Below are 14,204 nucleotides of genomic sequence, written 5' to 3'. Positions count from 1 at the left end.
TAAGCTGAAACATTTTTATGTAATTAATTTCATTATTCTTTTGGCCAAATTTCATATACGCAAATGTGAATTTACAAACAAAAAAAACCCACAATTTCTTACCCTACAAAAATAAATTGAACTGTATTTTAAAACAGTTAAATACTCTACTAACAAAAAAGCTGTTAGAATTGTAAGTGTATGTATGGCTTGTGTAATTGTGTAATTGTAATGTGATATTGTACCTCCTAGCGCGATTGTCCATTGTATATAATCTATATATACTTGTGTTCCCTTGTGTACTTTCTGTATTGATTTGTTGTTAATACATTTTTAAAATATATGTTTAAAAACACCGATGGGGGCGCTCAAGATGGCGACATGAGAGGGTGTAACATTTGTAGCTGAGGAACCATTTCAGGGTTTTCTCACAAAGTTTATAGTTTTAGACTGCAGTTGAAATGTGTTTGTTTTTTCCACAAAAAAAATGATATCTAACCATACAATTTAGCTATTTTGAATAATTTTGTAATTAATCAAACCATTTAAATATATTTTTGACGATTTCCAACGAACAAGCTAGCTATCGAAAAGTTTCAGCGTGTGTAACGTTAGTTAAGTTAGCCTGCTAACGTCGTCATAGCTCGTAGCATGGAATCAGGACATGACCAGACTGTTGCTGAGATAATGGATGTTGAAACTTCCAAGGAGAATTGAGGCATTGTTGAAACTCACTCATATACAGGCAGTGTAAAAAAAGGGGGTGAATGTGATTCATACCGAATACCCCAACCAAGGAGCAACTTCCAAAGAATCTGAGAAGTGAACCATCACTGAGCCAGCTACAGGACAACATCGTCCGCATCCTCACGGCAAAAATCAAAGAGTGCAGATGACATCATGGATTTGGTGTAAAAGAACACTGTCAGCATCGTTAACCTGAAGAAATCGATTGATTTCAATGCTGAGGAAGTCAAAACTGAAGCAGCAGAACGCAACATTGAAAATTCAGGTTGCAAAGCAGGAGAAGAAACTCACTGAAATGGAGTCAAAGGTTAACGAGAATGACTGGTATAAGTCGGAGAAGGAATCTTCGAATTTATGGAATAGCAGAAAAATCTGACGAGAACATCAAAGCAAGAGTGAAGGACATTTGCAGGGCAATAGTCCCGCAGGAGGAGCGAAGTGTTGTTGCAGGTTCTCCGGGTGTAGTGCACAGCCTGGGTAGGCTGAGAGATGGGGAAAACAACCAGCCACCATGACCAGTGATCATGAGATTCATCTCCAGGACAGCGAGGGATATGACATGGAAAAGTGCAAAGAAAAATGACTATTTAAAGAAGAACAACCTGAGGTTCAACAAGGATCTGACTGCATTTCACAAAGAGGCTCGGAATCGTCTGTGGCAAATGATTGAGAGAGTAAGGAAGGAAGAGAAATGTGCACACTTTGCGGGAGCCAAGGCGCCTAGCTTGTTGACTGCTGGATTTATCAAGTGAGATGTGCAGGACTGAGTTTTATTTGCATCTGATAAAGCTTTTTATTTATTGAGGAAAGAGCATTGTTTGTGTGAGCCAAACTTTTTTTAAATTATATATATATATATATATATATATATATATATATTTTTTTTTTTTTTTATGGCAGGGAAATTCGCACTGACACTTAGTAGTGTTAGTTAGCTTGGTGGCTATTCGTTTACCAATCTATGGCATAATGTTATTTGCAATTGTATAACAATATAATTTAGGTCAACCACTTGCGTGGCGTAAAATACAAAAAATAGAGACTGTTTTTATTTGCAACTAGTAAGAACTTTTCTTTTTGTGAGAACCCGATTAATGTGAACGTATTCAAGTTTAATATTCTCCATATAGTCACTGTGATAGTAAATGTCCATTTCTGTTTTTTCAATTATTTATTTCGCCTTTATTTAACCAGGTAGGCAAGTTGAGAACAAGTTCTCATTTACAATTGCGACCTGGCCAAGATAAAGCAAAGCAGTTCGACAGATACAACGACACAGAGTTACACATGGAGTAAAACAAACAAACAGTCAATAATACAGTATAAACAAGTCTATATACGATGTGAGCAAATGAGGTGAGATAAGGGAGGTAAAGGCAAAAAAAGGCCATGGTGACAAAGTAAATACAATATAGCAAGTAGAACACTGGAATGGTAGATATGCAGTGGAAGAATGTGCAAAGTAGAAATAAAAATAATGGGGTGCAAAGGAGCAAAATAAATCAATCAATTAAATACAGTAGGGAAAGAGGTAGATTTTTGGGCTAAATTATAGGTGGGCTATGTACAGGTGCAGTAATCTGTGAGCTGCTCTGACAGTTAGTGCTTAAAGCTAGTGAGGAAGATAAGTGTTTCCAGTTTCAGAGATTTTTGTAGTTCATTCCAGTCATTGGCAGCAGAGAACTGGAAGGAGAGGCGGCCAAAGAAAGAATTGGTTTTGGGGGTGACTAGAGAGATATACCTGCTGGAGCGTGTGCTACAGGTGGGAGATGCTATGGTGACCAGCGAGCTGAGATAAGGGGGGACTTTACCTAGCAGGGTCTTGTAGATGACATGGAGCCAGTGGGTTTGGCGACGAGTATGAAGCAAGGGCCAGCCTACGAGAGCGTATAGGTCGCAATGGTGGGTAGTATATGGAGCTTTGGTGACAAAACAGATTGCACTGTGATAGACTGCATCCAATTTGTTGAGTAGGGTATTGGAGGCTATTTTATAAATGACATCGCCAAAGTCGAGGATTGGTAGGATGGTCAGTTTTACAAGGGTATGTTTGGCAGCATGAGTGAAGGATGCTTTGTTGCGAAATAGGAAGCCAATTCTAGATTTAACTTTGGATTGGAGATGTTTGATATGGGTCTGGAAGGAGAGTTTACATTCTAACCAGACACCTAAGTATTTGTAGTTGTCCACGTATTCTAAGTCAGAGCCGTCCAGAGTAGTGATGTTGGACAGGCGGGCAGGTGCAGGTAGCGATCGGTTGACGAGCATGCATTTAGTTTTACTTGTATTTAAGAGCAATTGGAGGCCACGGAAGGAGAGTTGTATGGCATTGAAGCTCGCCTGGGGGGTTGTTAACACAGTGTCCAAAGAAGGGCCAGAAGTATACAGAATGGTGTCGTCTGCGTAGAGGTGGATCAGAGACTCACCAGCAGCAAGAGCGACCTCATTGATGTATACAGAGAAGAGCGTCGGTCCAAGAATTGAACCCTGTGGCACCCCCATAGAGACTGCCAGTGGTCCGGACAGCAGACCCTCCGATTTGACACACTGAACTCCATCAGAGAAGTAGTTGGTAAACCAGGCGAGGCGATCATTTGAGAAACCAAGGCTGTCGAGTCTGCCGATGAGGATGTGGTGATTGACAGAGTCAAAAGCCTTGGCCAGATCAATGAATACGGCTGCACAGTAATGTTTCTTATCGATGGCGGTTAAGATATCGTTTAGGACCTTGAGCGTGGCTGAGGTGCACCCATGACCAGCTCTGAAACCAGGTTGCATAGCAGAGAAGGTATGGTGAGATTCAAAATGGTTGGTAATCTGTTTGTTGACTTGGCTTTCGAAGACCTTAGAAAGGCATGGTAGGATAGATATAGGTCTGTAGCAGTTTGGGTCAAGAGTGTCCTCCCCCTTTGAAGAGGGGGATGACCGCAGCTGCTTTCCAATCTTTGGGAATCTCAGACGACACGAAAGAGATGTTGAACAGGCTAGTAATAGGGGTGGCAACAATTTCGGCAGATAATTTTAGAAAGAAAGGGTCCAGATTGTCTAGCCCGGCTGATTTGTAGGGGTCCCGATTTTGCAGCTCTTTCAGAACATCAGCTGAACGGATTTGGGAGAAGGAGAAATGGGGAAGGCTTGGGCGAGTTGCTGTGGGGGGTGCAGTGCTGTTGACCGGGGTAAGAGTAGCCAGGTGGAAAGCATGGCCAGCTGTAGAAAAATGCTTATTGAAATTCTCAATTATGGTGGATTTATCAGTGGTGACAGTGTTTCCTATCTTCAGTGCAGTGGGCAGCTGGGAGGAGGTGTTCTTATTCTCCATGGACTTTACAGTGTCCCAGAACTTTTTTGAGTTAGTGTTGCAGGAAGCAAATTTCTGCTTGAAAAAGCTAGCCTTGGCTTTTCTAGCCTTGGCTTTTCTTACTTACTTACTTACTTCTTATTACTGCCAGGGGAATCCGTAATATTTTGAAAAGGAAATCTTTATTTTTGTATTGTAGGGGTAAGAGTGCCGACTTTTATTTAATTCAAGAAACTCATGCCTGTTCCACAGATACTGTGTTTTGGAAGTGTCAATGGGGGAATGACATTTGGTTTTCATTTGGTACTAACCGGTCAGCAGGTGTCGCTATTTTAAAAGGCAACTTTAAGGGTCATATATTGAGTCAATAAGCAGATAATACAGGGAGATGGATTATACTATTGGTAGATGTCAACCACGTTCAATTCATTGTTGTAAATACTTATGCTTCCAATAACAAGTCAAGTAACTGTATTTTATTTAGATACATTGAGAGGAAAATAAGTAAAATTATGTCTACATTTCCATTGGCCAAAGTAATATGGGGTGGAGATTTTAATACAGTATTACATGATCATCTAGATAGATGACCTCCTAAGGATAGCAATTATGTTTGTGAGATAAGGATTATATGTCTAAGGTTAGGTGTTCTAGATATTTGGAGACATAAGAACCCAGATAAGATTGTTTACATGGAGTACCAAAGATTTATCTATACAATCCCGTATTGATTTCTGTCTGATATCTCAAGATATGGCTGACAAGGTTGATACAGTCTCAATGAACCATTGATTTTAACAGACCACAAAGGGATATCAATAAAGATAAATGTGCATGATTTGTCAACAAAAAAAGTTAGTAAAGGTTACTGGAAAATGAACAAGACTTCACTAGAGAATGAAGTATTGAAGAAGGAAGTAGAAGGAATTATTGATAAATACTGGAATTGTGCCTGTGTTATGAACATGTTTGGAAGGTACTGGGAGATAATGAAATTTGATATAAGGCTTTTGGCTATTTTATTGGGGAAAGAAGTTGCTGTGCCAAGAGAGAGAGAGAGAGAATATGACATCATAAAGGGAATAATGGATTATACTAAAAAAAAACTGAACTAACTAATCAGGAATTACTGGAGCTATAATTATTGCAAATGCAGTTCGACTATATCTACGAGGAAAAGGCCTATATCAAGAAAAAAGGTCAGGCGAAAAGACTTCCATATGTATGTTAATAATACTCCCAATGAAAACCCAAAAGAAATCTCTCAGCATGTTGCCCAGTTTTATCAGAATCTGTATACATCAGCCCAGCCAATTTCCAATATGGATCTTTTCTTAGACAATGTAGCAAACATTGCTAAGAAGATAGATAATGATTTCAGGGATTTTTGTGATGAGTTATCTGAAATTGAGATAAGACTGTATTAAAAGCCTTAAGGACAATAGGTCCCCTGGAAATGATGGTTTAATAAGAGAGTTTTATAAAGCATTCAACAATAAATGGATTCCTTTCATTCTTGCTATGTTTCAAGAATCAATAGAACAAGGGGAGTTACCGGCTTCCTTAAAGCAAAGGTGTAATTACTGATTCCCAAACCTAATAAGGATACTCTTTATATAGACCAATGGGGACCCATTAGCCTGTTGAATAATGATGGGAAATGATTTGCCCTTGTATTTGCTAAGAGGTTGAAACAAGGCTTGCATCATATAATTGATGAAGAACAATCTGGTTTTATGCATGGTCGACACATTAGTAATAACATCAGGTTGATCTTAGATATGATTGACTCTAATGACCTCATACTTGATGATAGTTTTCTTATGTTTGTTGATTTTTATAAAGCTTTTGACACTGTAGAACATGCGTTTTATGTTCAAAGCAATATGTTTTTTGTGGGTTGGTGACTTTTTTTGAAAGCAGTCCAAACTTTATATAGTGGTTGTACTAGCTCTGTAAAATGAGCTCACGGACATCCCAAACATTTGGCATTAGGCAGGGCTGCCCAATTAGTCCATTTTTATTGGTTACTCAAATTATGGCTCTTCATATCAAGAAAGGGAATTTTCAAGGTGTTTCAGCACTTGGCAATGAATTTAAACTAAGTCAACTGGCTGATGATACCACCATATTTTTAAGAGACAGGAATGAGGTTTCTAAAGCAGTTTCCTGTATTGAAGACTTTTCCTTAGTTTCGGGTTGAAAATTAATATCAATAAGTCTTATTTCCACTCAAGGATTGTGTTTTACAGGAAGTATATGGTATCCCAATTAAAGATAATGTTACTTATCTTGGAATTGTTATATGCAAGGATGAAAAACAAAGGAGTGAATTGAACTTTAACCCCATTATTGAGAAAACAAAGAAGAAATTGAACCCCTGGTTGATGAGAGATATTTCGTTATACGGTCGGGTTTTATTATGCAAAGCTGAAGGGTTATCCAGATCGGATTATGTCTCGTTATCACTTGACTTACCCCCTAAAATTGTAAAGGACTTAGATAAGATTCTTTATCATTTTATTTGGAGCAACAAGCCTCACTATCTACAAAAATATATTCTCACTAAAACCCAAGAACAAGGAGGTCTTGAGGTTTTAGATTTCAATACTCTAAATAATACTTGTAAAATAAATTGGATTCTGAAGTATGTTAAGAACCAGAACAGTATTTGGAATGTCTTCCCTAAGTATTTATTTGACTCTGGTGGTGGTTTAGAATTTTTGCTTCAATGTAATTTTGATGTTGATAAAATCCCAGTAAAGTTGGCCAAATTCCATAAGCAGGCAATTTTAGCTTGGATGTTAGCGTATAAACAAAAATTTTCCCCTCACAGATACTTTTTATGGAACAACAAAGATATACGATTTAAAATTAAGTCTCTTTTTCATAACTGTTAAAATTAAATATAAAATTACTTTGGTTGGTCAGTTACTGAATGAGGATGGGAATTTCCAATAACCCCAAAATAATATGCAATTGTTTTTGATGAGATTCCAAGGGGTGTTGTATCTCTTTGAAATTCCTCTGTGGTTGATGTAAGTAACATAGATTTACATGAAAATATATGCATTGGCAATATTAACATCAAAGATACATGTAGTAATAAACCGATTAGGAATATTGTTTGTGATACTACAATTCCCTCAGCAAGACTCTTTTGGTCAAATATCTATGGTAATATACAATGGGGGGAAAGCATTGAGAATTGCTAACAGATATTGTATCAGTAACAATGTAAAGGAAGTTTCACTTAAAATGTTACATAGAATTTATCCTGTGAAACATGTTTTGGAAAGATTCAAGATGAATATTGAATATAACTGTGATTTCTGTGGAATGGAGGAGACCATTTTGCATGTGTTTTTTGCCTGTATTTATAGTATAATTTTTGGGATTGACATATAGAATTTTGTTACAAAAAGAATAGGACCGAATGTACTATTTAATGGTTTGATATAATTATTTATCTCAGAAATTCTGACATGGATAAAGATGTAGTAATTTAATTCAACTGCTAATAATACTAGGTAAATTTCATATTCACAAATGCAAATGATTTAAGTCAAAACCTAACTTTTTTTCACTTTATAAATTAGTTTAAACAATATGGCACTATTTTAACTAAAATGAAGGAAAAAAACAGGCAATTAAAACGTGTATTATTAATGAATATGATTAGTTTGTTTAGGATTCCTGGCAATGTAAATAGTTTGTTTGCTTGTGATTATTCCTCGTTTGTTGATATTTGTTAATAAAAAGTCAAACATTAAACCACTGAGGGGATTCGATTATCTGGCCCGGGTTACCCCGGTGAGAGGAGTTTACACCAGGTGAACAGTGATTGCATTCGTTTTGTAACCGGGCTGGCTGGCTCGCGATGTTCAAAATCCACGACGAGATCGGCTCAAACAGAAAGGAAGAGACGAAGCAAGAGGGATAGCTGGGCCCAAAATCTATCCTCTCAAGCAGGTGCAGTGTTTTCGTTTTTTTCGCTCATCAAGCGAGGAGTTTTTGTATTGAGGTCAATGAGTATCGAATTTGGTAAACAGAAGTAATGCCTTATTTGATACGTGTGGCATATTTAATCGAATATAAGTTTCGTAATACTTAGGTTGTTACAAGTGTACTGGTAAAAGTAGGACGTGACGTGACATTCCAGCAACTTTGTGGAAAAAACACTGTCATTCCTCAGAAGAAGCAGTCCTCCATAGAATGAATGGAATTCAACAGTATTTCAATGAAATGTTTCAAGGACAAAATGGCATATATTTTGTTGTATTGGGGACAGATATATTCTAAAAGTGAAGATCCAGTCAACTTTTTAAAAATTAGTCCACTGTTAAAGATCCCACAAAGTTATGCATGTCAGCGTTAAGCCTTCAAACTATTGCTGGCCACATCATAATGATGCAAACAGTGGACTACTAAAAAAATACCTAAAGATAGACACTTAAAATGGAAAATCAAACTAATATAATAAATGTGGCAAAAACAAAATATAGAAATGCTTTTCTATAACTCCATTTACAACGGTGGGGGAATGCCAATATGGAGGTGTAACGGTACTCTTCTTGCGTTGTGTACAATCAATCATCAACACGAACTCCAACTTGTAGCACCAGTCATGAAGATTTATACAGATAGAAACAACACAAAATTGTACGTCATGCAATGCACGGCTTACCATCCAACTCTGTAATCACGCACTGTACAAAATATACGAACCCCCCCCCCATCAGACACAGCAAGTTTCTAGCTAGTGTTAGCTGGAATTCTCTACAACAAAATGCACAACAAAATATGCACCAAAAACGACATCTTATGTGTGGTGTTCTAATAACATTTACAAATTGATATGAATTGTAAATTTAAATAATCACTTGGGAGTATAAAAATCACTTTTGACGTAGTGCTTTGCAACCAACAACTTACTGCTGGTTATGAGCTATGTTTCATCCTCCTACATACCTGCCATACAGGACTATGACATTTATATCTGTGTTTTCTAATGATGATAAAACAAAAGTACAAGGAAGTACTTAAGGCTTTATTTAAACAGATAGTGACATTTAAACGATATTGAAGTAATCAATCAAACAAATAGACTCTACAGGTCAAGTATTTTTTTAAAGACACTTTTTTTATCCACATAATCAACTTCCTATTTGTCCCCCTCAAAAATATCACAAATCGATTATAGCCTATCCTTATTAACATATTTCTTCAATTGAATTTAAATTCCACAGCAACACATTTTGTTGTCGAATTTGACTTTGAGCAAAATTTCAGGACTGCACCTTTGTGGATCTGCATAAATTATATCAATGTTAAACAAAATGTATTTTGATATTGAAATCTTCTTGCTTGTGGGTTTGTCTTTATCGCCATGTCACTAAATTCTACCTTGTCATTTCCTTCATACAACCTATTGTGTTACTGTCATTTGTTTCTCTTTTTTCCAGAAAAGTTCTGTCGTTTCTGACCACCCCCTCCGCGTGGCCCTCCACGTCCTCCTCCACGACCCCTCCCTCCCTCTCTCCGTCCCTCCCACATGGGCATGGGGGCCTCAATTTCTCCTGGCCGTCCACCCCGGTCTGGTACACTGCCCATCAATACCTTCACAGAGACAGAGGAGAAGACAGAATAATCAGAATAGTACATCTCTTTATCTTCATTCTAAAAATCTTAACAAAACTCAAAGCTGGTTAGCTACAGCATACCTTGTAGACTTTAGTGCTTTCCCCTGCCTTTACTGGTAAAATGTAAGATTGGTCTTTTCTTGCTGCAAGCAGAAGAGACATGGAGACTTGGGATATGAGGGGAAGTGATGAGAGTGGAGGTATTGAGGCAAGCACTTCACTGCGCTCCTGTGGAGAACATGGAAACAGGTTTGCCATTAATATACATGTAGCTACTAACAATAAGGGAATATAAAACTAAACAATATATTTTGGGGATCTGTGTTACTGTCAAGTCTATATTCAGATAGTGGTGTGGGGGCTGTGCTTTGGCAAAGTGGGTGGGGTTATATCCTTCCTGTTTGGCCCTGTCCATGGGTGTCCTCGGATGGGGCCACAGTGTCTCCTGACCCCTCCTGTCTTAGCCTCCAGTATTTATGCTGCAGTAGTTTGTGTAGGGGGGCTAGGGTCAGTTTGTTATATCTGGAGTACTTCTCCTGTCCTATTCGGTGTCCTGTGTGAATCTAAGTCTGTGTTCTCTATCTAATTCTCTCTTTCTTTCTCTTTCTCTCTGTCGGAGGACCTGAGCCCTAGGACCATGCCCCAGGACTACCTGACATGATGACTCCTTGCTGTCCCCAGTCCACCTGGCCGTGCTGCTGCTCCAGTTTCAACTGTTCTGCCTTATTATTATTCGACCATGCTGGTCATTTATGAACATTTGAACATCTTGGCCATATTCTGTTATAATCTCCACCCGGCACAGCCAGAAGAGGACTGGCCACCCCACATAGCCTGGTTCCTCTCTAGGTTTCTTCCTAGGTTTTGGCCTTTATAGGGAGTTTTTCCTAGCCACCGTGCTTCTACACCTGCATTGCTTGCTGTTTGGGGTTTTAGGCTGGGTTTCTGTACAGCACTTTGAGATATCAGCTGATGTACGAAGGGCTATATAAATACATTTGATTTGATATATATGCAAAAAGTTAACACTGACTTACACAGATCGTCAATCCTAATTTTCTTGCTGACTGTGGAACTACTAGTTCTGAGTTCGTCCCTGCGCTTTGCTGTGCTCTCAGTAAATGCAAAAAATTGTTGCTCATCACACCTCATGTCACCATGGAGAAACTCTCAATCCTCTTCCTTGATTTTACATCTGAGTACTTCAACTTTTTGCTCCTGACTGACATGCCTTAACTTGCTGTTCACTGCGAAGACTCTCCCTCAAGATCCTCTGTCTGACCCTATTCAATGAAAACCTGTCACCTGGTATCCAGGGGGGAGGGGAGGGAAACATTGCGCCAATGCAAGAAAAGGGCATGTTTATGTTTGTTTTATACTGTAATGTATTTTTTTGGGAGAACAATTGTTGATTCTTGCAACTCCAGACATTTTTGGGACTTATTCTGGAGACCCAGGTCTGATGGAATATGGTCCTTAGGAGTTGGAGATCTTATCACACTGTCATATTTAGCAGATATGATCCAAAGGTCAGTGCTGGCAACACCTTAACAGACTGTTCCACATGGGGTGCAGCATGACGCTGTGAAGATAGAAATGGACTTTGTTCCTGTGCTGTGCACATGCCTGTTAATTCTGCTCGAAGTGGCCTTGCGTTTGCGCCCCATTGACTACAATTAAGTAATTTGCACTCTAGTGCTTTTAATATGGACATACATTAGGAACACCTGCTTTCTCCAATGACAGACTGACAGGTGAAAGCTACAGCCCCTTATTGATGTCACTTGTTAAATCCACTTCAATCAGTGTAGATGAAGGGGAGGAGACAGGTTAAAGAATGATTTTTAAGCCTTGAGACATGGATTGTGTAGGTTTGCCATTCAGATGGTGAAGGGGTAAGACAAAATATTGAAGTGCCTTTGAACGGGGTATGGTAGTAGGTGCCAGGCAGACTGGTTTGAGTATGTCAAGAACTCAACAGTTTCCTGTTTGTATCAACAATGGTCCACCAACCAAAGGACATCCAGCCAACTTGACACAACTGTGGGAAGCACTGGAGTCAACATGGGCCAGCATCCCTGTGGAATGCTTTCGAAACCAAATAATTGAGGCTGTTCTGAGGGCAAAAGGGGGTGCAGCTCAATATTAGGAAGGTGATTGTAATGTTTTGTACACTCAGTATCGATTTAGCCTGTATATAAAGTAACGTTTAGTAGAGGCAGAGTTGCATACCTTTTCCTTCTCTCCCCAGGCAAAGGACTGAAGTGTGACCTGAAAACGTTTGATCATCATTTGGCGTCGACAATGATAGTCCTCTAACAGAGCCTGATTTATCTTCTGGACTTGCCTCTAAATAGGTGGAAAAACCAATACAGAAATTAATAATCTGGTGAATAAATAAGGTACCAAATACACTGACAACCTTCAGCACTGTCATGAGGAACCCCCCCCAACAACCTACCCATTGCTCAGAGTTGAGATTGGTGTCCAGCAGAGGTTCTGTCATATCGCCACACGGTAATACCGCAAGACGGGACTCCACCTGAATAGTAAAGCGTGATAGAGAAGTGGGCACTGTATCAACAGCAACATTCTACAGACACTTTTCATATCACATCCTGTCTGAGTCGGTCTCTCCTTACCTGATGGCACACATCTGTAAGCCGTGAAGACTCGTCCATGTTTAGGGTTTGAAGCAACAGAGCCAATTCACGCTCTGTTTCTTCCTTCCTGTCACCTTGTTCCATCTCCTGGCCATCTTCATATTCTTTACACCAGTTCTTTGTATCAACAATGCTGGGATCTTCCGCTCTCTGCTCTTTCTCAGATTTATCTTCACTCTTCTCATCCTCTGGATGTAATTCTTTATGTTGAAGTATACGTGCTGCTTGTAATTCTGACACCATGTACTCTACAAATAAGACCATAAGGATAATAGCATCAACAATACACAACATACATTATTCACTTCGTTTCAACACTTTTACATTTCAAGAACTCCCACCTGCCTAATCTCTCACCAGTGACTTTGTTGAGGAGAGGAGGACTCAGTGGATCTGTGGTCAGTGCAGCGTAGGGACAAAGTAGCTCGGTCAGCAGGGTCCGCAACTCCCCCACTAGGACAATACCAGTCTTTTGGTCTGAAATGCATGCGTACCAAACACACACACCATAATTGAGCAAGGCACTTAGCTCTAATGTGGTTCAGACACCGTACTACTATGACTGACCCTGTAAAACAACACATTTAACTTCAGCTGTCCTGTGTATGTGAAAATAAAACATTTATTTAAAAAAAATATATATATATATATATATATATATATAGATATATATAGTGTGCAAAGCTGTCATCAAGGCAAAGGTTGGCTACTAGAATTTCAAATATAACATTTAGATTTAACACTTTTTTTGGTTACTACATGATTCCATATGTTATTTCATAGTTTTGATGTCTTCACTATTATTCTACAATGTAGAAAATATATATATTTTTTAAACAACAATCTGGAATTAGTAGGTGTGTCCAAACTAGTAGGTGTGTGTGAGTGTGTATGTATATATATATATATATATATATAGCAAGTGTCTGTAGGTGCACCTTCTAGTTGCTACCCTTGAATCATGTACAATTGCATGATGACTTAGTTGTAAGGTTATATACCCTGTAACTCTGTGCAGACAGCCCTCAATTCTGACGCCAGCCAAGTGAGCAGCGGACAAGGAAGCTCATCACACCTGCACCGTCTGACACAGACACTGCTTGTGTACCTGAAATAATGTTAAAGTAATGACCGAGATCAAGCAACACGTGTAATAACCAGATAGATAAGGTTCAGAAAACACACAGTAGCGAAAGCAAACGTATTAAACTGGGCCTCTAAGCGACTAGCTGAGCTACTCTTGTGCTGTTTACTTGTCTACCCCATCTGGCACGTGCAGTACGTCTGCTAGCTAGCTAGGATACATAATCTAATCTGTTTTCACAATAAACCTACATACTCACCCAAGAGCCCTTATAGCATATATTGTTCCTATATCTCTCTCCATTACAGACTCAATAGAACACATTGAAACATGTATCCAAACATGTAGCTATTGCATTCGCAACAAGTAATTTTCCTTTCCCGTCTTTCCCAAATGTTTAGTTAAAAAGTTGCAGAAGCTCTGTACTTCCGGGTTCTGTATGTATACAATGGATTCAAGGCAAGGTTAATAGATCGACATTTCCACTTTGATGCGAATGTCAACATTTTATGAATAACGCATTACAGGACATATGCATTGAGGAAATAGCCAGTGTAGCTGTTGATTTCTGTAGGTAAATTGCAATAATTATTGTGCATTGGGATATTTATCGTAATATCCGTTACCTAAAGGTGTTATTTTGCAATATATGTTTTAATCCTTTACACTGTGCCTTTAAAACAGGTTTCAAAGGTTATAGCCACAGCCGAAAGGGGTTAATTAACAGTATCTGTTGTTATAGCTATGTATGTCTTATAATGATCCATAATTCAAATCAACTTGTGACCAGT

The 14,204-nt window shown here is 38.7% G+C and overlaps 1 protein-coding gene across 1 annotated transcript; it reads right to left on the bottom strand.

The window, feature by feature from the left end:
- Positions 1–9,053: 9,053 nt before the first annotated feature.
- im:7138535 (uncharacterized protein LOC797998 homolog) lies at positions 9,054–13,843 on the bottom strand. Its single transcript, XM_046317368.1, has 8 exons — positions 13,673–13,843; positions 13,331–13,437; positions 12,687–12,806; positions 12,309–12,577; positions 12,128–12,208; positions 11,899–12,015; positions 9,748–9,894; positions 9,054–9,643 (listed from the first exon to the last, which is right to left on the bottom strand). Exons 1-8 carry the CDS (start codon positions 13,735–13,737, stop codon positions 9,467–9,469), a joined length of 1,083 nt encoding a protein of 360 aa, XP_046173324.1. The 5' UTR covers positions 13,738–13,843; the 3' UTR covers positions 9,054–9,466.
- Positions 13,844–14,204: the final 361 nt, after the last annotated feature.

Source organism: Oncorhynchus gorbuscha, linkage group LG20, assembly GCF_021184085.1.
Source record: "Oncorhynchus gorbuscha isolate QuinsamMale2020 ecotype Even-year linkage group LG20, OgorEven_v1.0, whole genome shotgun sequence".
Taxonomy (NCBI): domain Eukaryota; kingdom Metazoa; phylum Chordata; class Actinopteri; order Salmoniformes; family Salmonidae; genus Oncorhynchus; species Oncorhynchus gorbuscha.
The sequence above is the reverse complement of the archived record's forward strand: the minus strand, read 5'-3'. Positions and strand labels throughout refer to the sequence as shown.

Bases quoted from the DNA above. Each gene is read 5' to 3' on its own strand.
- im:7138535 (XM_046317368.1), bottom strand. From the start codon at position 13,737: ATGTGTTCTATTGAGTCTGTAATGGAGAGAGATATAGGAACAATATAT. The intron at 12,807-13,330 runs GTATATAACCTT...CATGCATTTCAG, and splicing joins TGTCTGCACAGAGTTACAGG to ACCAAAAGACTGGTATTGTC. The intron at 9,644-9,747 runs GTATGCTGTAGC...GTCTCTGTGAAG, and splicing joins AAAGCACTAAAGTCTACAAG to GTATTGATGGGCAGTGTACC.